Raw genomic sequence first — 27,761 nt, 5'->3', positions numbered from 1 at the left:
ATCCTTACACCGATTCAGCAATTACATGGCTAATGTGATTGCTATTGTGTGCATCAGCTATGTAACATAAACCTCCTGAAAAGACAGAGAACAGCTTTACTTTTTGCAGACAGCAGTTATGCAGAGACTGGGTAGAACTGGCATAAGTCCTTAGAGGGGACAGGCCTCTTTTCTTCCTGAAGCCTGGGGGAAAGTAAAACATTGTCCCTTGGTGCACAGCCCAAAAGGAAATGTTCCTTTCCACTCTCACTCTTCTGTGCTGACACTCCCTTCCCAGTGACTCCTATGTACAAGCCCCAGTCATCATCTCCCTTTCTGAACAAGCCATGTGCTGACCTGACAATATGCACCATGATTTTATTATGTTACTCCACCATGGAGCCGCCCCACCTGAGATCAAAGCTCTACAAGTTGGCCAGGCACATAATGCCATCTAACTCAGCAAGAGAGAAAAGAAGCATTATCAGATGTGGAACTGAAGGACAGGATGATTAAGTGACTTCACCAACACCACATGGGGACTCTGCGGCAGGACTGGTAACGGAAAACACATCATTCGAGTCCTAAGAACTTTCTGACTATGAAGGTGGTCAAGCATTGGAACAGATTACCTAGAGAGGGCGTGGAGTCCCTTCTAGCCCTACTTTCCTATGTGCCGTGATCCTAAGCCAGTGTCTTACATACAAAGCTATGCACCTCCTGGTCAATTCAATGAGAACTCAGCAGGACTGGGCACTGGAACATTGAGGCTAGCATCCTTCATTTGTTGACATTTGCAGTAAATATCACAAAATAACCACCGCTTCAACTCCTGAGCTGCCTCAAAGCAGTTGGGGGAAGAATGTACCTCAACTGTCCTCTACTGGTTGGGGTTGAGGCTGGTCTAAATATATGCCACCGCATTCAGTAGCATATGAAAATTATCCTATAAGCTTTTTAGTTAGGGTCCTTTTGGGTCAGGACTTTAAGGTCTATCATTGAAATGGCTGGAAGTGCTGAGCAGTCTCTAGCACACTGACAGCTGCGTGCAGCCCAGATTGGTTGTGGGCTTGTTACAGCTGTATCATGTTGAAAGGAGCTGTTGGCTGCTCGCTGGTGAAATATTGATTCAAAGCTGCGGAGGTGCCAACTTCCTTCAGACTCACTGGAAGGTGCAATGAAGCTCCTTTATATATTGGAGATAACTGTAAGCACTGGAAGGGCTGCCTAAGGCACCTGGCAGGCAGGAGCTGGGAGACAGAGGAATTCCCCTGATCATGAATCTGAAGGCTAGGATTTTGGCAATGCCGCTCTTATGTATTAGAAGGTGAGAGCCTGGGGAAGCAGCACCCCTGAGTGGAAGCAGAAAGAAAGGGGTTCTGGAGCAGACCCAGGGGGGTTTTAAGTGTGGAGCTTACCTGCTGTCACTGCTTCTTGCTGTTGTTCAGGAAAACAAGACTTTGCATGTAAACCAGCAGGAACCAAGCTCACATCAGCCATTTCACCTCCCAACAGAATTAACCCTGAATACTGGCTCGCTGCTCAGATGCTGCAGGCAGGAGGATCTACCTGGAGCAGGCAGCCTTACTGGCAATCTGCAGCTGTGAAGCAATGCTGCACTTGAAAAAGGTACCAGGGCTTACCCCCAGGGTACAATAGGAGATGGTTGAGTGTTAAAAATACCGCTGATTCAGTAACGCTAGGGAAGGTACAATCTTTTCCAGTCACCTTTCAGTTTTGAGGTATCTGCGCCCTATTTCTCTGCCTCAAATCCAGAAGAACAAACAAAGCGATTCCACCACGTACAGGAACAACTCCTATCTCCAAAGAGTTCAAAGACAGTTCTCGCTCCCAAGAGAGACAGAGACATCTCCTTCCCTCAGTTCCTTGCCCTACTTTTTCCAAGGAGTTCCTCTCTAATGAGGGCTTGAGTGCTCGAAGCTGTCATTCAAAGCATCTTCACATCTCCACTTGCACTGGCTCCTTTGGCACAGCAACATAAGCCTTGCGGGGCACTCGTATATGCCAGAGTTAACCCTGAGAACACGTGTTTAAAATGAAGTGGGTATTAAAAATTCACCATTTCAGCAGCAGACCACATTTAGAGAGAGAGAGAGAGAGAGAGCGACTAAGGATTGCTTGCTTAATGCTGATGTGTGCACTACACAGTCACAGGGGAGAAGGGAAAGGAGGTTCAGAGCTATTCAGAACCGACACAGATGCCAGCCTACCGTTCACACTGATGTTGAACCTTTCTGGAAGGGCATAATGCATTCAAATTACCCTCCCCCTTCCAGGCAGGGCTGGGTCTGTGAAGCACTCGTCCTGCTCAGCCAGTTGGACCAGGACACAGAGTAAAGCAGAGTGTTTGCAAGTAGCACAAAGCCCTGGATGGTCACTAAACATGTTGAAAGGGAGAAACTTCCCTCGTAACACCCGAGGTTGCTTCTGTGAATCTTGAGAGGGAGCCTGCTCTTGTGATCTGTTCTACAGACCCAACATCTTCTTGGCCTCAACCAGAAGTGAAGAGGAGGTCGTGTTTGGGGAGCACTGGCTGCTTCTTACGATTGTTCATATGCAACTCTTGGGCCCCATTGAGTCCTGTCAGGCAGTGTTGTTTCTAACAAATGAACCCAGCTGACCACACAGAAAATACTGTAATTCATCTGGACAAACTCAGGTACCAAATGTCTCTCATCACTGCCCAGTATACCAAAGAAGAAGTGGTTCCTGATAAGCAAGAGTAACCAAGCTCTAATATGAGCTGAACAGAAGCTTGCTTGACCACATTTATTGTCTCGAGCATTCAGAAATTGAGTCAGGCTCTGCCCAAACATTATAAGTCCCATGATAAGATTCTCAGAGCTGAATGCACTAATGTTTGTGGATATTTTTTAACTAAACACTTTCTCTGTTTACCAGACTGTAACTCCATCCGTCATGACAATATGGTGACCACAACCCAATGGGGCCTAGTCCTGCACAAAGCTGAGCTACTGCAAAAACTTACTGACTTCTGTGGAAGAAGAGTGAGCTCAGCTTGGTTTTGGGAATAGTTGCAAAGAACTTTAAACATAACTTTTTGGCCTAGAAACAACAGGCGGCAGATACTACCCCAAAGCATTAGCAATAAGAAAGTTGAGCTGTCAGAGGAAGAAATAAAGAAGTGAGCAGGAGTAGGGAGGGGAGACTCCTTACTGTAAAAAATAAGGGATTGTTTTAGCAGGGACCACTTATGTACACCTTTCATCACCTACTAGTAGAAGTCATCACATCTCCTTAAACTGCCCAGCCAAGGCTTCTGAGAAGTAACTGGGTCAGTGTTTTTCAAATCATGTGAAACGTGGCTACAAGTTCCTGTCCATGCAATAGCATACGTAAGGAGGGGAGGGGGGACGATGACTGGATAAGCAGTCCTGGTCTGCTATAAACTGGTGCATGCAGTAGGGGATGGGGGAGCCCACCTATCACCAGCTGCGCTGTGGGGAGCAGCATGAGACTGATATCAGGGAGCCTTTTCCCAGCGTCAGACTCCCTCCCCAGCTGCAGGTGCCCCCCAGAGTGGCAGGTGGCAGCCGCACAATTGGGGTCAGAGGAATTTTATGCCCCGTTCTCAAAATCACATGACCTGCCATGCACCTTTGTAATATCAGGTTGCACGATTTGGGGAATAGGACATAAAATTCCTCAGACCCCAACCACAATGCTGCCTTAACGTCTGCCAGCAGCCATGGACATTAAGTCCAGAAGCGATCATTATGATCCTCTGTAGTATGACCTCCTGTCTGGCACTCTTCACATAACTTTGCCCACCAGGTCCTGAACCAAAGCCAGTAATTTGGGGAGAGTGAAAGAGCCTAAAGACAATCACTTCTGATGGCATAAGCATGAACAAAAGCTTCTAAAACAGGTCTGGGAATATTGTGTTCAGCGTGGTTCTCCATAGGAGTAGAAAAGACTTTCATGCACTTGACACTTTGCAGATCATGCTGACTAGATTTTACAGGAGACAAAAAGCCAGCGGTGTACCTGAATGCACGCGACAGCTTGTATGTTAGAGCAGGTGAAAGCCCAAATTCTTGTTCCAGGGGAAATTCCAAAATAGTAATAGTAACAACAACAGTTATTATTATTATTATAAAATTCCTTCCAGTTTGGAACAAGTGGAAATGTCCACATGAAATGAAAACCCTGAAATAATTGGAACATTTCTTTGAAGAATTCTGGACTGCTTTTGAACCTGGGACCCCAAGCTTCAAAGCTCCTAACTTTGCATGGTTCCTACAGGTTTAGGTTCCCTGTCCATGGTCTGTCTTAATGAACCTAGATGTCCTCAGAGCCATAGCCAACTGGGAGTCCAGGGGCTTTGGAGCTGGGGCTGCCAGCTCCACCTCAGGCAGCTTTGAAGTGCTGAAAGGTCAAGTTCAAACTCGGAGATCTTGGGGCTTCCAGCCTCCCAGGTTTGCTGCAAGGAGCCTGGTCACATAGAGCACTATCTTTGTGCTGCCCTGGGAGTGCCACCAAGGAGCCTGCTCCTGCCCCTCCAGCCCCAGTCTCCCAGAAGTAAGGTAACATTGTTGCCCTAGAACAACACTGAGTGTGTGCCCCAGCACTGCTTAGGCTTTCTGCCTCAGGTATGCTTAGGGTGGCTATGTTGCCTCCCTTCTGGGATTTTGCCTGCACAAACTGGGAAGGGAGAAGATGGGGAAGTGTACAGTTGCCAGGTACGGGACACTATGGATACTTTTCCTGAAATTTCCCAGTATTTCCAGGCTTCTGAAATCATGGGAGGAAGCCTGAAGGTACTGAGATTCCCTGAAAACTGCCCCGAGGCTGGGGACCTGGGGGCTGCCAGAGTCCTTACTCCAGAAGTAGGGCCTGTGACCCTGACAACCCCAGTGAGACCCAGGTCTCTCATGTCCCTGATCCTACAGTAGGAAACCTTGGGAGCTGTGGCTCACAGCAAGGTCTGGGGGGCTTCCAAGGTCCCTGACATGGGAGGCTCCTACTCTGTACCAGTGAGTCTGGAAGAAATTTCATGATGGGCCTGCCACAGAGCTGTGAACCCTCCTGCCTTTGGCCGATACACAGGGTGAGGCTGCCCCAGAGCCATAGGTCCTGCAAGCCCACCTTTCTCAGCTGCCCCTGAGGCAAGCTTACAGGGAACAAGGCAGGTTTCCACTGGGGTCCTGCCTGCGTTTGGCTAAAAGTTTGCTCATGCAGACTTTCTTCCATAAAACATTTCTGTTCCTACAAATTGCTAGTTCTCTGCAAGAACCTTTCCCTGGGGAAAATCCCTGCCCAGCTTTCAGAGAGATAGTAAATAATACAGAGCCCCATCACTGGCACACAAGAATACGCAAAATTGTTCAGACATTTCTAAAGCTGCTGCTCTGCACTGCAAATATTTCCAGGTTACACAGCTCTTAATCCTGAAGCCCTGGAGCAGTTCAAGAAACCCAGTCTTGTGCAATTTAAAATCTCTACTTCCAAGGGGCATGAGGACAAGGCATGCTTTGCAGGCTTCTGTGCTAAATTAGAGAGGCTGTGGTGCTAACGTGACTAGGAAGGACAGGAGATGCTTAGGAAGAGGAGGAGAGGCAGCGGAAGTCAAGCAAATGAAGACGCTGATCTTGCCCTGTGGTGGGGCAAGGGTAGAAGCTGCCCACTATAGATAGCTACTCCAAACGCAGCCCCTTACAATGTACATTTTATACGCGCACACAAAATTAGGACATTGAAATTTCTGGTTCCCACAGCAACCATAGAGCCCTGACTCTGCTGTAGAGAAACTCTCCCCCCTAACCAAGCATCCACAGCCTCTGAAAGCGCATTTACACAGAGCAAGGGCATGACACCTCCACTGCTAATAAATGAGGCTGTGTCTCAGTTGTGGAAGTAAGCGAACATATTGCAGATCACGCCGATTTTGCCCTCTCTGGGTTTCTTGAGAAGTTTCCAAGGCACCCAGTATGCTCAGGGCTGCCAAACAGACAGGCTGCATGGCAGCAGGTAACCTGGGCTATCTGTCAGGGTGTGCAAGCTGGCAAAGCCAGTGTGGCAGGGCATCATCAACGTACTGGAGTCCAGTGAAATGCCATGGCAAATATTCTGTGGAAGTGGTGGGAAGGAGGAGTGGGGAAGCAGTCAGCCATCACACAGCCCTCCTCACAGAGAGAACAAAGCATATGCTCATGACTTCCCCCCTTCTTCTTTCCCCATGTGATGCCTTTTTGCTGACACATTGATGGTACGGGCATGGGATGGATGGGGTCAGGGATTCATAGATTCATGGATGTTAGGGTTGGAAGGGACCTCAATAGGCCATCGAGTCTGACCCCTTGCCTGGGCAGGAAAGAGCGCTAGGGTCAGATGACCCCAGCTAGGTGCTTGTCCATAAGGTGGGGATATGGTGGGGAGGGGCAGGGAGGGTTAAAGCACTACACTATCTCCAGCAGTCAGGGCAAGGAGGAAACCCAAAGAGACCAAATGTAATAACCAGTGTCCCATTCTCCAAATGCCACCACTTGGAGGCCCTGCATCTAAGTAGTTCTGACACACCTTCTGTCTCAGCGCCTTGCTGCTTCTTGGAGCCAAGCAGGGGTGCTGAGATCCCACAGGTCAGGCTATGCACACGTAGACATGTGGCTGTCCTAATGTCCTCCCTGTGACTTCACCCAGATACATGCCTCTGAGCATGCCTCACTCTGTCCCATGGGATTGCAACCCATTGTTAGGCCCTGATCCTCTACCTGTGAATAGGCCTTTACACATGGACAGATTACAACAATTTCAGCAGGGCTCTGTACAGGTGCTGTAGTTTGGTCAGAGAAAAAACAGAGCTCAAAGGCACCTCCGGTGGTCATCTAATCCAGCCTCCAGATCAAGGCAGAAGCATCCTTTTCTAAACCAAACCAAGTACATGTTTGTCTAACCAGCAGTCAAAAACCTCCAATGATGGAGGTACCAAAATAATTTAAAAAATTATGGGGTTTGGTTTAAAAATCAGTTTAACAAGAATTACTTTCAGGCTCTTTGTTTGGTAACTGAACTTTTAGGATATGTGGGCTGTGTTTTCCTGCTTTTCTCTTCTACCATGAGGCACAGAATCTTACTTCTTTTTAAAACAAAAAAATTGAGGTTCCCATGTAAGCACATGAATCCAGGAGCTGGAGTTTGACATTGTGAGCTTCATATTTGACAAGACTAGGCAAAATCAATTACATAATTCTAGTCTTAGGTAAATGCTGCCTAACATCCCAATGCATAGTGCTTCCCCCCAGAACATAAGCAAACCCCAATGAAACTACCAGGTGACTCCGGTTCTCCGCAGAGAAGAGAATAAGCTCTCTGAAGTGATTGCATTGTGTCCATGGCAGGATGATCACTGTAAAAATGTGTGTGGTCTGCACGGTTCTTTGGTTAAATGGAACTATATAAATGTTAGTTATTTTTAAAAAGACTGCAGAGCATGAAAAGGAAAGAAACTAATGTGTCTTTATTACTTTTCTCAGGATAGTAAAAGAGGATAAATTGTGCTAGTGAATTATAAATAGAGTTGATAAATAATAAATACCTACAGAGCATAAATAAGGAGAGTCTGGTTTTGCCCTGAAAAATTATTCATAAAAGGGCACTGTCAAATATTTTAAAGATAGTATTTTATATTTGCTGGAATGTTTCTTACAATCTGCACTTACAACCTGCTTCTTTATTAAAATCATTTTTCCTGCTTATTCTGCTGCTCTTGTTTACTGAGTTTCCGGGCAAACAAATTGAATAGGTCAGAGTCAAGGTTGAAGATATACAGCAATTAGTTCCAAGCAGCATTACATACATAACTCTATGGTTGTAAGAAAAAAATCAAACCAGCAACTGTTGCAGAGACAAGGAATTTGGAAGTAAAAATCACCTTAACTCTGACCCTGTGTCTGTGACTCTGCCTAAAATGGACCCAAGTACATCATCGGTGAAGCTGGTCAGAAAGTTGAGGAAAATAAAATTAAGTAAAATATGCTGAAATAATGTTTTTTTAAATGGTGGCATTCTTTCCAGCTCCACAATTTCTTAACACCTCTGGTCAAAAGTGGAGCACAAGCTTCACCTCACTGACTCCTAATGAATAGGTTGGCATTGTATGGTAAAGGTAAATAGAGAAAGAGGATCCATTTTCAGGAGGGAACCCCAGGTGGTGCCCAACCAGAGACCCAGGAAAGCAAGCTGGGAGTAGGGGAAAGCTGAACAGACAGCAGAGACACTTGAGACACTGATCTGGCAGCATGTTCAATAGGGCCCTGTGCCATGTAGGCTAGGGACAGACATTCAAAAAGCCTGAGCCTGAATTGATTCAATCTTTGCAGGTTAGTCTAACTTGTCTAGGCTGAATCAGTTTGTAACTGTAAAGACATCCCCTCTGAACTGAAAAAATGCAGGCTCATGCCTGTAGTGGCTCAGGCTAGAAGGAGGGGGACACTAAAGCAGCCCTCCCTTCCCATCTACAATGCTGAGCTGAGGGCAGTGTAGCCAGATCCCTCACTGGGGGAGGAGGGACGGAGCCACCAAGGATTTACACAGCATTTGGTTACACAGCAGGAAGTCGCACAACATTTATCACCCCATCAGCAAAACAAAAGTATCTCTCATTAGTTCAAGCTCTTTTTAAACAACTTTTTCCAAGGAAGAAATGGAGGGACATTACCAGCTACCTGTTGATTATCTCCAAAAAGCCCTATACTGACACTGTCTTGTCTGCCTTTGTCCTGTCTCCCACAGCACAGACCATAGCCAGCATGTGGTATGCTACCTAATGCTGTGAGGTGTCTGTGTAAGGCAGAGGGGAGGGAAGAATCTCTGCTTGAACAGGGAGTGGTGAGGGGAAGTGGGGGGAGCAGGAAGAAGCCAGGCAGATGCCCTGTATCTGCAGTCTTTGCCGGAGCTGCAGCCAGGGAGCAGAGGGGAGGGGCCAGCCTTGCCAGGCTAGAGCAGAGAACAGAATCCCACCCAGCATTGCAAAGCATCTGGGCTTCTAGGGAACTCTGATTTAGCTTAAACCAGGAAGGGGTCTGGGACAGACATTGCATAAACAGGCTTGACCCAAATCAGTTAAGTCTGATACTACATTCAACCAGGTTTATCTGAAACCTGTTTCAGTCATTTTCAAACCAGTTTATGTGTACTGAACATCTGTTCTATTACAGGTTTAAACCAGTGTCTAATCACTTAAACCAGTTTATGAGTAATGTCTGTCCCTAGCCATAATGTTGCCTATTTGGTGCATCACTTATGGCTTTAGAAAGAAGCCACAGTAGCACTCTGGTGACTATGGAACTCTAGCACCTGCAGCCTTAGGGAAAATGGTACCCTGGGCTACCTTGTATGTTGGCACCCCCTAAGTCACAAGCAGAGACAGAGGCAGGCAGGCAAGGGCATGGAGCACAGTCCAGTGGGGAGGTGGAACAGCATGGTGTGCCAGGTAGGTAGGCACCACTGCTGCTGTATGGGAGCAAGGCAGGTGGACTAGAGTAGGTGCCACCTGGAGCAGGCAGGTGGTGGGCTGGGCTGGGCACCACTCCTGCCTGGGGCAAGGATCAGCCAGGGCAGGGAGGGGTTGGGGGGGAGACTGCTGCTGTGAGCATAGGCTGCTCACATGTGTGTTTGTGTGCACACATTGTGCTCCCCTGACCAAAGCACCCTGGGCAGTCACCTACATTGCCCACCCATAAGGCCGGCCCTGCCTGCAGCCAGTCCTAGGTGAGAGGACAGGGTAATAATGGTGTGCAGGAGGGATGGGTGAGGTACTGCCGGGATAGGGTGGTACCCAGGCTCAGATGGTAAGGGGATTTGTTTACTTTGTGAGCCTCATCTATAGCCGACCAATATACATATTAAGGCTCCCTTCGACTTCAGTGGGCTTTGGGCGGAATATAGCTGACTCCGAGGCAACACTTTGGGAGGTTTTGTGTGAATTGGACAAACTTCCCCTGATTGAAAACGCATAACAGTTACTATCTGGTTGCACTTGTAAGATGCATTTTTTTTTAATGAATAAATGAATGAAAGCTTGGCATGGTGTTTCCACTGACAGGGTCAGCCATCAACGTACAGCAAAACTTCCTAGAACATTTGTGGTTACAAACTTTGATAACGAATAACTCTAGAGCCCAACCACATATTTCGCCTCAAGTGCTCCCATGCTCCTCATTGGGGATGACCAAAACAAGCCAATCTGGAGCTTCCAACCAGAGAAACCAAACCCTTGCATCCCTTTTCCAGAAACAGACAGTTTCACCATCTCCAAGGAGCTTTGCTCAATTAACCTCACAAGCTTGCAAACAAACCCACAACAAAACAAAAAATATGCCAGCCAAAGAAACCCAAGCAGTTAGTGAAGATGAATGAGGACTTTGGGGTGGAAAGCACCTCTTTTATGGAGGGAATCCCTCCTTTTCCATGTCCTTGTGACAAGCTATTTAACAGAATTCATAGATTTTGTTGGAATCTGACAGGGCTGCACTGTGAAAATTTCTTCTATGGCCTCAAACTTGTGTTGCACCTTAGCATCTGCACCACCCCAAAGACTTTACAGGCCATATTTTCTAGCACTTGGCACTTATAATTTACACCAGATTTTCAAAGGAGCTTGTAAAGTTGGCTCTGCCCCCAACTGATCATTTAGAAATCTTGGCACTCCACTGTCTTTATCTTGTGGCTAATTAAAAGGAAGGGAATTCTGTTGCAGAGGCAAGGTTTAGGAAGGGAAAAGTTTGCAAAAGTGTACAGCCAAATCCAGGCTCTCCTTGAAAATATCTGAACCTTCTGGCCCTGGCTCATGCATGTGCAAATGAATACACATCAAAGCAAAGAGATGGGAATAGATAGGCATTTCTGTGCACATGTGGAATAAGCCTGCATTATACTTTGAGCTGCTGAGAGAGAACTGCCACCTGCATGATACCAGGAGGGATCAGGGGCTAGAGGAGTGCCTCATTTACAACAAGACATACAGCTTCTCATGTAGTTTCCTCAGATTTTTGTCATCATATTTGCTGCATTTCAAGCCCAAGCTCAAGTCAGCTCATTCAGGAACGCAGCAGACAAATTATATGAATCTTCCAGCCTGCTTATGCTGAAAGCTGGCAGCCACATTCAACCCAAAAGGGATGCTGGATGGGACAGGCAGAAGCAACCATGTACAGTGGGGGAAAAAGAGAATGGCTGGGGCTTGATATCGCTGCGTTTCTCTACCTTGTGAGCTGACTATATAGGCAGCTACCCCCACACTCATTATGAATGATCTTCCCAGCACCAAAGTCCAATGGATCTAAGCACTGCTCTGAGTTCAGAGCTAAGATACTTTTTGACATTGCTAGAAACCATCAAACCACCAGTAGTTCCCCTTGTGTTCCCACTTAAAAAAAGCCTCCTCCACAACTGAGGCAAGTAGCGTGCTGAGATCATTGATCACCAGAGTGAGCTGTGCTGCATTGTTTCCCCGTGTCTTTCTAGTTCTGTGCACCAATCCTTGGTCTCTTCTTACACTTGGATTATTTGATCTTTGGGACACGGACCATCTCTGTAGTCTGGGTTTGTACAGCACCAAGCACAGTAGGTGTCCTGGGTTTTGAGGCACTACTGCAATCTAAATAGTGTAACAATAGCATATCAGATACAAATATCTCAAACTTTGCTATACATTTGATAAAAGACATGTATAGGTTCGTAGAATTTAAAGCCAGGCTGGAATCAGATCATTTAGTCCACCTGTAGGGATAACACAGACCTTTACATCTCATCTACTGTCCCCTGCACTGGGATCAAAAAGCAGTAGTTTTCAACCTTTTTTTCATTTGCAGACACCTAAAAAATGTAAAATGGAGGTACGGACCCCTTTGAATTGGAAGTGTGCACATTCACGTACTTTTGATTAATTATAGTCACTTCTTGCAAATCCCCTTAGACGTAGTCTGCAGACCCCCAGGAGTCGATGGACCACAGGCTGAACATTGGTCTAAAGTGTAGCATCTTCCAGAATGGTATCCATCCTGGATCAGAGGGGAAGAATTCCTCACTGCATCTGGAAGTTTGTTCAAGTGGTCAGCCATCGCACTATTACATATTTGTACCTTAGTCCCAATATGCAGTTTTTGGCTTCAGCTTCCAAACCCTTGCTTCTTGCTGAGCTTCTCTCTACCAGATCAAAGCACCCTTTAATCTTTTTCTCCCCATAAAGGTGTTTATATTATTACTAGGTCTCCCTTCTTAGTCTCCCAGCTTTTCTCTCCAATTTTTCATCTTTGATGCTTCTTTTTCAGTCCTTCAAACTCTCTGCATTCCATCCGCTTTGTTGTTCTATTATCTTTCATCTCGGTTAGGATTCCAGGCCAGTTTTACCCCTACTGAAACCTCTACTTTTAGCAAAGTACTGATGTACATGATTAAGCAGGAAAACAGTTCCAGTGACTTTCATTAGAACAACTTCCTTTCCTCCTCCTTTCCTGACTGTGATCCCCCTCTCCTCCATTTGAAGCTCTGCCATGAAGCAAAGCTGCACCCAGACCTAGCCCTCTTCACCCAGCTTTGCCCCAGAGAAAGCACATAGAACTTTTCCATTCAGGAGCCACCTCCTGGTAAAGACAGCCCATCCAAACAGCTGTATGAGCTTATGGGCAGCTTGATCTCTCACTAGGTGGAGGGTGAAATGTCCCCGTGGCACTTGGAGCCATCTAGAGATCATAAACTGGCCCCCAGAGGTGGGATGGAAGGCCTAAATCAATAATAGGGATTAGATCCCAGCTCATGTTCCCAGCTCCCTGCACTCTCCCCTTGGCTAAACAATAGGAAAGCTCACTCTCCCCTCATTCTCACTTGCAATCAACACATCCTGCAAACCCCATTAATCTTGAGATGTCAAGAGAAGATTCTCCCACACATCATTAGCATTGAGTAGTGAATCATCCCTGGGATGGCAGGATGAGAGCAGCACACCCATTTTGAAGATGAAAAAACTGAGTAGCAGAGAAGAGAAAAGTGACTTCTCTTTAAGGCCAAAAAATCAGTACCAAAGCTGGGAAACAAACACAGGCAGCCTGACTCCCCAACACAGCTGCCCTAAGCATTACACAGCATCTCTTGGAAGTTTAGCAGAATGCTTTGCAGGCCTCCTGGAAGTGCACACCAGCTTGTCATCCCTAGAGAAGAGATTTAAACCAACTCTTCCTGGCATATGATTCATAGATGTTAGGGTCGGAAGGGACCTCAATAGATCATCGAATCCGACCCTCTGCATAAGCAGGAAAGAGTGCTGGGTCTAGATGACCCCAGCTAGATACTCATCTAACCTCCTCTTTAAGACCCCCAGGGTAGGGGAGAGCACCACCTCCCTTGGAAGCCCGTTCCAGACCTTGGCCACTCGAACTGTGAAGAAGTTCTTCCTAATGTTCAATCTAAATCTGCTCTCTGCTAGCTTGTGGCCATTATTTCTTGTAACTTCCGGGGGCGCCTTGGTGAATAAATACTCACCAATTCCCTTCTGTGCCCCCGTGATGAACTTATAGGCAGCCACGAGGTCGCCTCTCAACCTTCTCTTGCGGAGGCTGAAAAGGTCCAGTTTCTCTAGTCTCTCCTCATAGGGCTTGGTCTGCAGGCCCTTAACCATACAAGTGGCCCTTCTCTGGACCCTCTCCAGGTTATCCGCATCCTTCTTGAAGTGTGGCGCCCAGAATTGCACACAGTACTCCAACTGCGGTCTGACCAGCGCCCTATAGAGGGGAAGTATCACCTCCCTGGACCTATTCGTCATGCATCTGCTGATGCACGATAAAGTGCCATTGGCTTTTCTGATGGCTTCGTCACACTGCCGGCTCATGTTCATCTTGGAGTCCACTAGGACTCCAAGATCCCTTTCCACCTCTGTGCCACCCAGCAGGTCATTCCCTAGGCTGTAGGTGTGCTGGACATTTTTCCTCCCTAGGTGCAGCACTTTGCATTTCTCCTTGTTGAACTGCATCCTGTTGTTTTCTGCCCACTTGTCCAACCTGTCCAGGTCTGCCTGCAGCTGTTCCCTGCCCTCCGGCGTGTCCACTTCTGCGCATAGCTTTGTGTCATCTGCAAACTCAGACAGAGTACATTTCACTCCCTCGTCCAAGTCACTGATGAAGACATTAAAGAGTATCCTTCCAAGGACCGAGCCCTGCGGGACCCCACTGCCCACACCCTTCCAGGTCGAGACCGACCCATCCACCACGACTCTCTGGGTGCGACCCTCTAGCCAATTTGCCACCCACCGGACTGTGTAGTCATCCACGTCACAGCCTCTTAACTTGTTCACCAGTATGGGGTGGGATACCGTATCAAAGGCCTTCCTGAAGTCTAAGTATACGACATCCACCCCTCCTCCTGTGTCCAGGCGTTTCGTAACCTGGTCATAAAAAGAAACTAGATTGGTCAGGCACGATCTGCCTGCCACAAACCCGTGCTGGTTTCCCCTCAGCATAATTTGCCCTGCCGGGCTCTCACAAATGTGAGCCTGGATAATTTTTTCAAAGACTTTACCAAGGATGGAGGTGAGACTGACTGGCCTATAGTTGCCCGGGTCCTCCTTCCTCCCCTTCTTGAAAATGGGGACATTAGCCCTTTTCCAGTCCTCTGGGACTTGGCCCGTGCGCCACGAGCATTCGAATATTCCCGCCAGTGGCTCTGCAATGATGTCGGCCAGTGCCTTCAGCACCCTCGGATGGAGCTCATCCGGGCCTGCCGACTTAAAGGCATCCAGTTCTTTCAGGTGACTCTGCACCACCTCAGGGTCTACGCATGGAAGTCTGGCGCCTTGCTGCTGCCTCTCTACAACCCCAGTGAGAGACTTGTCCTGCCCCTCGCTTAGGAACACTGAGGCAAAGAACTCGTTGAGGAGTTCAGCCTTGTCCTCTCTGTCCGTCACCAATTGTTTCTGCCCATTTAGCAGAGGTCCTATTCCTCTCTGGGCCTTCCTTTTACTCCCTATATATCTAAAAAACAATTTCTTGTTGTCTTTTACTTGGGTTGCCATCCTCAGCTCCATGGTAGCTTTGGCCCGCCTAACTGCCTCCCTACAAGCACGAGCAGAGGAGGTATATTCATCTTTAGTGATCTCATCCTGTTTCCACTTTTTATGTGCTCCCCTTTTGGCCCTTAGGCTGCCCTGGATTTCTCTGGTCAGCCATGGAAGCCTCCTGGCCCCTTTCCCTTTTTTGCCTCGCTCGGGGATCGTCTTGCTTTGTGCCCGAAGGATCGTTTCCTTAAGGCACAGCCACCCTTCTTGGGCTCCCATCCCTTCAAAACTCCTACTCTGCAGTGCGTCCTTGACTAATCGCCTGAGTTCATTGAGATCAGCTTTCCTAAAGTCTAGCACTTTCACCCTACTAGTTACCTTACCCACTCGACGTCTTATGTTGAATTCTATTATTAGGTGATCACTGTCTCCCAAATGGCTACTGATCTGGAGGTCCCCTATCATGTCATCCCCTGTTGCATCTTTTATGTTTTATGAGTCAGACTGAATGGTTCGCATTAACATTAACACTTTGAAAGGTGACGTCATGGGCAACTCCCAAGGAAGATGCTTCTGATTTACAACTGGGTCAGTCAGGAACCTTTCATCCACTCCCAATGTCTGTTACTTACTGTGGGGGAGGCTTGAAAGATGCAGTGCTATGCAAAGGCAGTGCCACCAGGGTCATTAGTCCCTCAGATCCCAGGCAGCTGCTCTGTGCTGATATACAGGGTGCACCAAACTGCCTTGCACCTATATCCTATCTCAGTAGTTTTCAACCTTTTTTGAATGGAGGTGCAGACCCCTTAGACATAGTCTGCAGACCCCCAGGGGTCCATGGGCCAAAGGTTGAAAACCACTGTCCTATCTCATTGCAGCATGGCAGGAGCTGCATCCAACTGCTCATCAAAATCAGAAGGAGTCTATCTGTTGATTGCAATGAGTATCGCCTTACGCTTACAGTCAATGACAAAGAAGTGAATGCAAGTGGGTGGGCATCTGGACCAAAGTGTCAGTGCCAGTAATATAATAAAGGCTAGGGAAGTAGGTGTTGCCTTGCCTCTTGGAGGTCTTCAAGAGGAGGCTAGACAGACACCTGGCTGGGGTTGTATGACCTCAGTGCTCTTTCCTGTCTGGGGCAGGGGGTCGGACACAACGATCCTTCGTGGTCCCTTCCGACTCTACAATCTACGAATCTGTGAAAGTAGAGCATGCACTTCTGGCACTGCCTAAGCTGGGGAGCTCTGAAATGGAGCTCCCGCTCCCCATCTCTCCCTCCCTCCCCCTGCGACTTTCCTACACGGGCTACCCACTTAGATGGAATTAATCTGTCCCCAAGAGTAAGTGCTTCTGAAGACATTCCCTGTTCATGACGTGAGACATCATTGCCTTACATGGCATTTGCTCGCATAGGCCAAAGACTGAATGTAGGGCAGTGGCAGGCAGCCTGCTTTCCAGTCCATGCTGCTGGAGCACTCCATGTGCTCAAAGGCCTGGCTGCAGCAAATACCAGGTGGCCCAGCAGAGTCATCACCAATAGCAGCTCAGTTGCCCTGCATTTCAGAGCTGGGGCTGGAAGGCAAAGGCAAAGACACTGTGTCAGAGCCAGCCTCAGGAGTGGGTGACATGGGCTTCATGGTCAGGGGGGCACCACACACACACAGCCATACTCTCCTCTCACCCCACCTTGCCTCAGACAGAGACAGGAGGAGCACTGCCCAGCCCAGTCCACCCCTCTGCCTCCAGCCGCCGCTCAGGAGGAGCCAGGCCAGGCAGTGCAGATGGTACCGCCTTCCTGCCACACTACGCCCTGCACTCCTGCCCACCTGCCTCTGCCTGCAGCAGCGCCACTGACTTGGGAGAGGGAACTGGGAGGGGTGGTGCCAAAATACAAATTCACCCAGGGCACCATTTTCCCTAAGGCCAGCTCTGCACCGTGTTCACATGCACTTGGGAAATACCAAGACCTGGCCCAATCTCTACAGCAGGGCTTGACATAGTCCTCACACTGGGCTGCCTTCTGGGTTACAGCCCCTGGCAGATTTCCTCCTCCCTCCTCTGTCAAGTGGCCATTTTAACACTGTCAGTTGAAATCTAATAGTAGGTAATTTCCATCCCTCATTCTGATTACAGTAGCTTGGCCATTGCAGCATACGATTATCTCCTGCAGGTGGTGACTATTGTTAGTACTATGGCAGCACCCAGGAATCTCAAAGAAGATCAAGGCTTCTTTGTGTTGGACACAGTGCGAGTCTGCATGCACGCACACGCGCGTACACACACACACACACACACACACACACACACGCTCCCCACCCTGAAGAGTTCACAACACAGAGAAAAGAGCAAAGAAATCCCATTTCCATGCTAATGGGCACAGAGCAACTTGCTCTCAATCACATGCAGTCAGGAAAGAAACAGATCCCCTTTGGCCCAAGCTGGTATCCAACTTCAGTCAGATTAAACACTGTTGGATGCCTCTTAAACAAGAGTGACATCAATTATTTTTTACCCCTCCCATAGCCCATGATAGCCCTGGAGCAATCTGACCTGTACATTGCTCTTGGAAGCAGAGACAGCATAGCTGACTTGCTGGATGGATAGATACTAATGCAAGTGTCCCAGCTTTGATCGATGGAGAGTGCTCTCCAGCTATTTTAATCCTTATGCATTGTCTAAATAGGAAGGAAAGTGCTGCTAGAGGAGTCGAGCAGAGCGTGCCTAGTATTTGCTCTATAAACGTGAGCCCCCAACACAAACAGATCAGATTCTCAGTTCCCAGGGAAGCACCATCTGGTTTTGGATAGCTGCCACTTAAAAGGCATGCATCCAGTGCTGGAAGCTGTCACAGAAACAAATGTTTATTTGTCGCAAGAAGGAACCAAATCTGGATATTGCGCGGGTGTCAATTCCAGTCTCAGTTTCTCATGGGGAAGGGCCTGGGCATTTCTGTCTGCTTGGACAGTGAAACTTCAATCCATCAAAAGGTGGTTGGGGACAGCAGAGGAGTCTATGAGGCTTTTCTTATGAGCAGAGGCATAAATAATAAGTTTTGCACTCTGAGCAAAACCCTTGTACCTTGAGTGGAGAGGATTCCTCAAGTGACAAAGTGGGGGGAGGAGGGTGAAAGGATGAAGCCAGTCAGTCTGCCCTGGGGACTCAAAGACCCAGCTGCTGCTGCTACATTGCTATTTGCCCATCCCCAGCTACTACTGCTTCGTATGGGGCTGCTGTTGCTAAGGCAATGAGATGGGGCACAATAATAGAGACTAAGTCAGCACCCAGGGCTGGTGCCTCACTTGCTCATCCCTAGTTATGGTCCTGCATGTGAGTCAGGAATGACAGTTCCAGAAACCTTCATTGCAGTGCAAAGGTCTGAGTGCAATGAGAACTAGAGAGGAATGAATCTCTTGCTGATTCAGCTATTGGCTAGATGGTTACATCACGGATACAGCTAGAGCCCTGCTGGGGCAGGGGCCTTTGGCTGCCATCACTAAGGAGGCCACTTGTGGCCTCTTACCTCATTTAGCGATAACTTCTGCCAAGTTTTCTGCCATCTTTTCTGGAAGAACCATCTCCCATAATGACATGGCCATGAAGGTCAGCTCAGAGTAAAGATAAAGACTATTAACCCCACGAGCAAAATGCCTGGAGACACTGACTCACTTGTTTCATGGGAACAAGGCACCCATGTCCAAGGAGACATAGAAACAACATACACAAGAAGTTAGCTGCACCCCTGAATAAAACAGCAATGCGAGACAATGCTAGCAGAGCATGAAACTGGTATCTTTTATGCTTTATAGCATGCTACTGAGTGCAAATCCATTTCTGCTCCAGCAGAGACATATACTGTCACAAAATGACCCACAAGATGCAAATTTCTACTAAACCACCAGTTTTGAAATGAAGAGCCTTTTTGCAGTGAGAGTCAGTGTCAACCACCAATGCAGAACCACAACCTCACTCCCAGCTGGATAAAATTGTTGCTTGCATGACTCCAAAATGTACATTTCTTCATAATTTTCATTCAAGCTAGATCCATTCAGGTTATGCTACTGGGAATTAAGATGGGGACAATATGATTCTGTGTTTGGTGAACCCCATTGCCATCAAGTTTTATGGAGGGCTTCACCCTGGACTTAGAACCTATCCCTATTCAACAAGAAATAATACTGAATTATGTCATGGTTACCCACCCTGTGCTCCCTTTTCCTGTGGTTGCTCGAGGGCTCTGGTACATCCCTCCCCCATAGATGTCCAGCACCATAATTGTGGAACACAAGCATGGAGAAAACCAATTGCAGGTGTTCCAAGCACTATATCCCAAGGCTGTAAACCAGCTAGTAGTTTCCAATAATCCCTCTACTGACTGCCTCCAAATAATGTGCTTCTGGCAAGGTCCCCAGGTATGTCTGCTCAACTGCTCTTGCTCACACACCCCAAACCCAGGAATGTGCTGGTGGACCCACTCTCAAGAGTGATCACAGGGGGTTACTCTTGAAGAGGTTTCACTGGCACATTTCCAGGTTTGTCGCATGCAAGTGGGAGCAGGTGGGTGAGAATATCCTTGCTGAGATGGTGTAAACATACCCCCAGATACATGGCTTCTGTGACCACTCCTCAGAACACATGCTAAGCCTATCCTAGCCCAGCTGAACTAGCCTCTTCCAAGCAGGAAATAGGAGTCCTCAGAGACTCACTTGTAGATATTTCTCCCGAATGCCCAGACAATCCATGACCAAGCTGTGCACCTAGTGCTTCAGAGGTCTGTTCAACATCAACCGTAACAGCTCCTGTACATGATGCACACTGCTCAAGACATGCATACACATTGCAAGAGATGGTAGAGGCTTACCCTGGAGATGCCAACGATTTGCTCATCTGGAACCAAGCTGATACGCACAAAGCAAGACTCAAAGTTGATGTCCTCCTTCTCCATGAGGTCTTTGCCCTGCAGCAGCGTGACATGCAGGGTGTTGGAGTGCACGTCGTACTCCATGTTGACTTCCACCTGGCCCACAGTGAAATCTTGGCCAAAATTATTCCCTATGGAGGAGATGGAGCTAAGCGAGTCAGTGGACACCGACTTCTTCAGGGGTCCATATGGAGCCAGCTCCAGATCTTTGTTCATCAGTTCCAGGGTCCCCAGCTCATTGATATTCTCAAAGGTGTCATCCATTTTCAGGCTGGGTTTGCGGACCGGGGATGTCCTTTCCACTGCCTTTCGAATGTTCGAGGTTACACCTCTCTGCAGACAGAGGACAGGATAGAAGAGCCACTTAGGTTTGGTTAGCCTGTCCATTTCTGAATGATTTGCTATTACAGTTCATGTGAAGCACATGACACGAGGGACCCAAATACATAACTGCCATCAGAAATAAAGATAGCTGCCCAATAATAACATCTATAGCATCAGGCAGTGAGATAACCTTCCCAGAGCAAACAGAGGAAGAAGGCCCTTTGCTTATATCACTTAGGAGAGACCAGATGAAACACTGAAATGTATACTGTATGTGTGAAATTTGAAAGAGGGTCATATTTTGGGAGGGGAGGCTAAATTAATAAGGGACCAAAGGGCTGTGCCCAGTACAAACAGTGGAGCCAAGCGTGTAACACTGGCCTTTCCAGATGTTTAATAAAAGCATGTTTTCTTCCCTGCCTGCTGCCAGCTTCACCACATATTGCTAATGAATCCTTGTAAGGCAAAACCCTACCAGGAAACTGAGGCAACAAGGACTAGAGGGCCCAAGGGATGTCTTTGCATTCCTGTTTTCTAAAAATATTTGGACTTTTTAAGAGAAATGGTCAGATTTTTTGCTTAGCTTCCCCAAAAGACTGTGCCGTTCCCTTCCAACTAGCACTGTGGAGTTGCATCCCATGTGTCCCTTGCTACTTCAGTACAGGTCCTTTCCATCCCTATCTTCTATGTTTTGATCCCTTGCTTATCCTCTCTCACTACCAGTCCTCTTGCCCCCACCCCCATGTCCTTCCTTCTTGTTCTTTTCCTAGGAAACAGCTGACTTGCACATGTCCTGTCCTCAAAAAGGCTCAAGTTCTCTGTGGCAGGGTGAGACTTTTAAGAAGCTTTCAGAGGACAAGTAGTTTGAGAACCAAGAGGGAAAAGGTATTTGGGAAGAACAAAGATGATTAGTGGTACAGAGAGGCTTCTGTGTGAGGACAGACTAAAGAGGCTAGGCCTAGTCGTGTTCGAAAAGAGACACTTGCTCATGATTTGGGTTTGCCAAATACTAAATGGTGAAGAGAAAGTAAATAGGGATTTATTATTTATTATCTCTAACAATACAATAATAAGAACTAGGGATCAAAAATGCAACTAGTAGGTAGTGAGTTTAAAACTAACAAAAGAAAGCTCTTTTTCTCATAGTGTGTAATTAAGGTGTGGAACTCATTGCCACTAGATGTGGAGCTGACAATTTAGCCAGTTTCACAAAGCAATTGGACAAATTCTTGGAGGAAAGGTGCATGCATTGCTATTGAGCATGAAAATTAGAGATACAGCCTCTGGATCAAAACTCCCTTAAATGCAGGAGACTGCAAGTGAGACAGGAACAACAGAAAAAAAAAACCCTGGCCATACCCTGTTCACTTTTCCTTTCAGCATCCATTCTCTGACACTGTGTGACGCAGGATACTGGGCAAGATGGGCAGATGGTCTGACCCAGTATGACCCAGTATAAATGGCAGGTCTTACATTCTTAAGAAAGGAAAAATGAGAAGAGGAAGGTGCAACTGTAATAGGCCAGCATAGCAGGACAGAGCTGGCAAGAAGCACGAACCACCAGATGGTTAAAAATAGCTCCCTGCGGCTGCTGCGCTGCAGTTTTCTACACAGAGTCCTTTTTATATCAGTCCTGGCTAGGTTGGGTTTGAACATGAGAGCCAAGGGGCTGAGCCAGGCCTGTTTTACACGGTTGCCCTCACAAAAGGTCAGGAATGATAGGTAAAGCTGATCCAAATGTCAGGGCATGTGTATGCTGTCACCTAAACTAGATCTTCTAGTTTTTTGCGTTTGTTCCCTCTCTCTCATTTAGACTCTGGACTCTCTAGAGCAGGGACTCTCTTATTAAGTGTGCTTATAATGACTAATAGTTATTAAAAACAACCACCATCATGAATATTTGAGTGAAAAAAATTCTCATTAATCAAAAACTACTGCCACACACAATTCCCCCAAATCTGTCAATTCCGAGGGAAATATTTCATTTTTGTACAATGTTTTAGATGGAGACTACCAATGGAAACCTTCACCTCCTATTTGTTTTTTGATATGTGGTTTTGCATTTTACAGTGTCAGTTTTGACAGATTGATTCAGTCTTATACATTTTAAAATATTTTCCCCACTTCCAAATGATATCAGATAAAAAGCTTGTGAAAACTCTGTGCGTCTTGAAAATGAACAAAACAACCCGTTTCAGAGTTTTAGCAATGTCGTGTGTCCATTTTTGATTGGCTTGGATTCCAGACAGTCTGCACGTTACAGAAATGAGGCACCACTGCTCTGTAATTTCCAAGATCATGCCTTGCACATTTTAAAAGGCAAGTTCAATATTTGCTACCCTCCAATCATTGGTATAAGCAGTTATTTTCAATGAGAGACTGCATAATTTTGTGAGCTGCTAAGTCACTTGATTCACACCCTTCTTTCAGCTTCTTGAGCATAACCATACAGCCCTGGTGACCTTTTGCTCTTAAATTAACCACTGATACTTCACCATCTCAAACTCTTTTGACCCTTTCCTTTTATTAACTGAAAGCAGCAGGCTTGGGGTAATGATCTCTGCAGCTTCCTTCCTAGTAAAATCTTATGCAAAAGGAAGTGTTTGCTCTCTGAAATGTAAATGGCCCCTTTATCCACTACTGATCCAGCTGCCCCACCAGTTCTTTTACAGCTTGCCTGCTATTAGGATACTTAAGGAAAGTCCAGGTATGTGTAAAGCAAGAGTTTCCTTGGGTGATATCTTTTACTGGGACTTAGTTAGCTATGTTAATCTAAAGTCAAATAGAAAGCAGGATATATTTGCGCCTTGTAGACTAACCAAAATCTGTCTGTCTGTCCAGTAGATAGCTAGATAGCAAGCATAAGCTTTCATGAGCTGAAGCTCACTTCATCAGATATTCATGAAAGCTTGCACTATACTTTTACATCTACATTTACTTATCTTGGTTAGTCTATAAAGTGCAACTCTGCCCTGCCTTTGTCTTTTATTGGACCAACTGCATACTTGGATAGAGTTAGAAAAGCTTTTGAACACAAGCCATTCTTCTTCAGGTCATGTATGTGTGGCTTGTGTCTTTCTATTGGCTTTCCTGGCCTTGCATTTCCAAGTTCAGAAGGAAACATTTTCATCTCAAAGGGGCCCAGATCTAACTCCCACTGCCATTAATGGGTACCTTTAGACATATTTGAATGGAACTGGACCAATCTCCACCCCCAGGCCCTTGCATTGCGCCATTTAACTGTTTAGGTGTTTCCTTGTTTAACCTAAGAGGCGAAGTAGGATGGGTTTTGGTGGGGAACACTCTGGGGAACTCAGTGCGAGCATGCTTTGCTGTAAATAGTTTCATAATTATTGCATCTAGATGCACTTTCTACCTCGGGGGAGATGGCATTCTGGGACTGGCACTAGGCTGCAGAGATTGCTCCCTGATGGGTTCCCCATATAATTTTGCTCATTGGACTGGGTGACTGTTAGTGCCTGAGTTAAAACTATCATTTTGTAATGGTTTTGTAGCAAGGGCAGCTGTCTATGCCTGAGGCATGCCTGTTTTGTCTGAGGCAAAAGGAAAGGGAAAGCAGGACTCCCATGGAGGGCTGAGGGAACTGCAGTGGCACAATAAAGACTCTGGAGCTGAGCTGTCTGCGGTGGCGTATGGGACAATGGCATCCTGACCCTTCCCCTCCACTTCCAACACCCATTTCCAGGAACTGAGCAAAGCTGGAGCTCTCAGAGGTCGGGGTTCAGTGGATCAGTGGGTTGGTCAGAGGCTGAGAAGAGCGGGGGTCTTGAAGCCAGAGGCTTGCCCCTCAAGAAGCCATGTCAGGGATGGTTTCAGGGTGTCCGTTGGAAGAGGGAAACAGAATAAGGTTTTCTTTGGAGAGTCCCAAAGCAGAGCTTCCCCTGTAAGAGGCTGGTCCATGACAGCTTTGTCTTTCTCCTCTCTTGCTTGCTTATGGCAGGAGTGTCAAAGATAGGGCCTGCAGAGCTGTTCTACTTGGCCTGCTGAGCTGCTGGAGGACTGCTGAAAGTTGGGGGTGTGGACAGGAAGGGAGAGAGCCTGCTGCAGATTTTGGGGGCCCCTGTGTCCTACTGAATATGGAAGTTGATGACAGGAATGTAAGCGAGCACTGTGCTGCCACAGCCCTGCTCACCCTGTGACTGGCTGGCTCAGTACCCCCAAGCCCCTGTCACAGCTGCCACTGGACCTGCTGCAGCTGCTGGCCCCATGGATCCAGCTGGAGAGGAGCCCATTCTGGCCCACAGCCCAGATCTGGCCCATAGCCTGGGGTGTGGGAAACACCCCTGGTTTACATCTATGGATGTCTTCATTCTCGGCTTATAAACACACATCTACTTGCCTTGGTTTATTCACTCACTAAGGACCTAAACTGAAGCCCCTTAAAATAAATGGATAGATACCCCTTGTCTTCAGGGGACTAGAATCCTCTGTATTTTCTGTGTGCTCTTCTGCTCACGCATTCATGTCTATGATATCCTCTTTGTAATAAGGACACCAAAGTATAGCTTCAAATCACCAAAGCCCACATGATACCACTGCCATACTGCTGACCTGGAATATACTGGTATTTTCTTTGACTTGGCATCAATCATTCCAGTTGTGCAGGTCTGATCTAACTTGATTTGCTAGTATTAGTCTCTGTGCTAGAGGTTTTGGAATTTCATCTCCCCAGTAGCCCAACCCTACCCCTGACAACAGCTTGTCTAGCCCCTGAGCTTCTATTTCAATAACCTTTTGGTGCTCCCTATCTGCAAGACAAGAGGTGTGACAAGAGCTAAGTCAAGTCCCATGGGATTCCCATCAGTTGGCAGACTAAAGGCATAGGCTGCCTCTTCGCCTATAGAAACAATACCACAACATTCTGGTGACAACAACAGGACAATGCATCAGGGTCAGTATGTTCCCCCAAAGGCTACTGATGAGAAGCTATGATCAAAATTCACCCATGCCTATTGGCAAAGGTAGGATGCTAGACTTTGGATTCAATGGGCCAGAAATGCATATGAAGTATGTCAATTGAGGCTCATGGATTTATACTGGCTTGGGGTTGGGATCAATCAAGTACTCCTGAAACTGAAATTCTCCCCAAAATGCCTCAGTGCCTCTTTCTCTGTTTAAGTCCTTAATAAGAAAGCTATAGCCCTTAGTACTACAACAGGGGTGAGTACTTATTTTGGGCGGAGGGCCACTTACTGAGTTTTGGCAAGCCATGGAGGGCTGCATGACAGGGAGCCAGGGGCAGATAAGTATTAATTATCTAAATTTTTTAGGGGCCCTGCGGGCCACATTTTGCCCACCCCTGTACTACAACAAGGCTGATGGGCATTTGGCTGGTGACACTGTCCCATTGACTTTACCTTGTGTTTGATCTCGGAATATGTTGTTCCGTACTTTTGCTCCAGGTATCTGTAGTCATAGTTGGGGAATGGAGATGGCATGGGATAGCTCCCAGATTTCCAGAGCTTCCATAGGTTCACTGCAGCTATTCCCAGCAGAGCAAGTGCACCGGTCACATAGATCCCGGTTTCCCACCCAGGGGGGTTCTTTGTGACTAAAAAAGAAATAACTTATTGTTAGGATATCTTCAGCCTCATGCCTTAAGCTAATCACCACATGTTGGTGATGAGGACTAACAGGGGGTTAGATATGCCATACCAGATGCAGGGTTCTTACACCCCTCCCTTGGCAGCATCAGATAGTGACCAGTGTTGGATACTGACCTACATTGGCCTTGGATTCTGTTCCTGTCTAACAATCCTTGCACTGGAGCATCAGCACCAGGCTTCAAGTGAAGAAGGCAGCTAAGGAAGCTTGCCTGGAAAATAAGGTCCCACCATTATATGAATCAGGAGCGTACCTGACATGACATTAACTGAAGACTCTCAACCTTTCTGCCTCACTGCATATACTGATCATCGTCAAGGGTGAGGAGGGAAAAACACACACACACACACACACACACACACACACGAAAAACAATTGCTAGAAATGTCAATGCACTTTATATGTGAGAAATACGGTAAGAACAGTTTCTGCCAGTTATGGGCATAAGAGAAAGTAAAATCTGCACACAACTCACAAGAAGCAGAAAGATGGGCAAGCTCTGCTCCCCACCACTGCTACTTAGTTACTACAAGGAAAGATTTTTTTCCTTCGTTTTGCCTTTCAAAAAACCAAGGCGCCTTGTATATTCAAGGGTGTGTTATATGTGATAAAATATAGTACATTGTTCTTTCCCCAACAGTCGGTTCCCAAAGGCCAGAGATGCTAAGTGAATCTGGAAGAAGCTTCCTAGTTACCTGGCTATACAGAGGAAACTCTGGGCTCATGGCTGTAACTGGAAGAGTATGCAGCAGCCTCAATATGGTATGTTGAACAATTGTTGCTGCATTGCACCAGCATCCATCACATAAAATGATTAAATCCATGTCAATCATTCAGTGTAACAAGAAATAAAATCTTTGTTGCAGAACACTGTTGGGAGATCAGTGCCTCCAGCTGTGAAAACAGAATGCTAGCCTTTATCTAGCAAGAGACATTTATCCTATGATCATATTCTGGTCCATTGGCATCAGCTCTTGAACACAGACCTGAGAGAGAGACAGCTGAAGCAGTCTCTGTGAATGCATTTGTCAGATTTGAGCACAACCATGGTCCATCTACCTCCACAGCCCCTCTCTGACTGCAATCAATGGAAGCTGGGCCCAGAAGAAGCCATCACATCTATAATATGATGGAACTAACTTTTTGATACAACAAGGAAAGGCATTTTTTCTTGATAGTGGTTGCTGATCTGCATAGGCCAGAAAGTATGACATTTGCTATGGTGTCTGGTTTTCACACTGGCCTAAAATCCTGTGTTCCCCTTCCTTTCTAATTATCTGCATTAGTTTGTTCTCTTGCCTTGGGTCATAAACTCTTTGGTGCAGTGTTTGTACAGCACCAGGCACAAACCAGGGGGGCTGAATTATAATTGGGTTCCTAGGTGCTACCAAAGTATAAATAAATAAGGGAGTAAGAGCCCTGGTGAGTTCCATCCTAGTGGATGCATCACCATCATCTGTTATTTAGGTAGCATATAGGGGTCCCACAGGGACCAGGACCTTTATGGGCATGTCATACTATGTTCCCTGCACTGCTCTCAAGCACACCCCCATCCACCTGCTCTGCTCATATGTGCTAATCCTGAAAATGAGACAGTGAAGCCACTTTGCGAGATGCCTGCTGTTGCTCTCAAGCCACTAGAAAGAGTGTTGGGGACTTGGGGCAGATGTACCTTGTATGTCCAATCACTGCTGCAACCTAAATAGCACTGCAAGTGCACACTGTATTGATCCCTGCCACAATAGCATCCCTCAAAACATCAACAACTCACTCTCAACACTCGTGGGTGATGAGAACGTGATGGAGGTAAACCCATCTTTTTTCTGCATGGCTCCATTAAACTCTTCAATTCTGGCCATCTGGGGCTTACTCTCACACAGCTATTTGGGC

At 46.9% G+C, this 27,761-nt stretch overlaps 1 protein-coding gene across 1 annotated transcript in view; it reads right to left on the bottom strand.

Moving 5' to 3' along the window:
• Positions 1-27,761, bottom strand: part of SYT12 (synaptotagmin 12) — a 75,727-nt gene that overhangs the window by 30,522 nt on the left and 17,444 nt on the right. Inside the window, exons 3-4 of the mRNA XM_006275056.4 lie at positions 25,625-25,818; positions 19,863-20,255 (exon numbers count right to left, since the gene is read on the bottom strand). Coding sequence (XP_006275118.2) covers positions 19,863-20,255; positions 25,625-25,818 — 587 coding nt within the window. The remainder of the gene's footprint in view (positions 1-19,862; positions 20,256-25,624; positions 25,819-27,761) is intronic.

The sequence above is a fragment of the Alligator mississippiensis genome, chromosome 2, assembly GCF_030867095.1.
Source record: "Alligator mississippiensis isolate rAllMis1 chromosome 2, rAllMis1, whole genome shotgun sequence".
Lineage (NCBI taxonomy): Eukaryota > Metazoa > Chordata > Crocodylia > Alligatoridae > Alligator > Alligator mississippiensis.
This window is presented reverse-complemented; position numbering and strand designations above follow the sequence as displayed.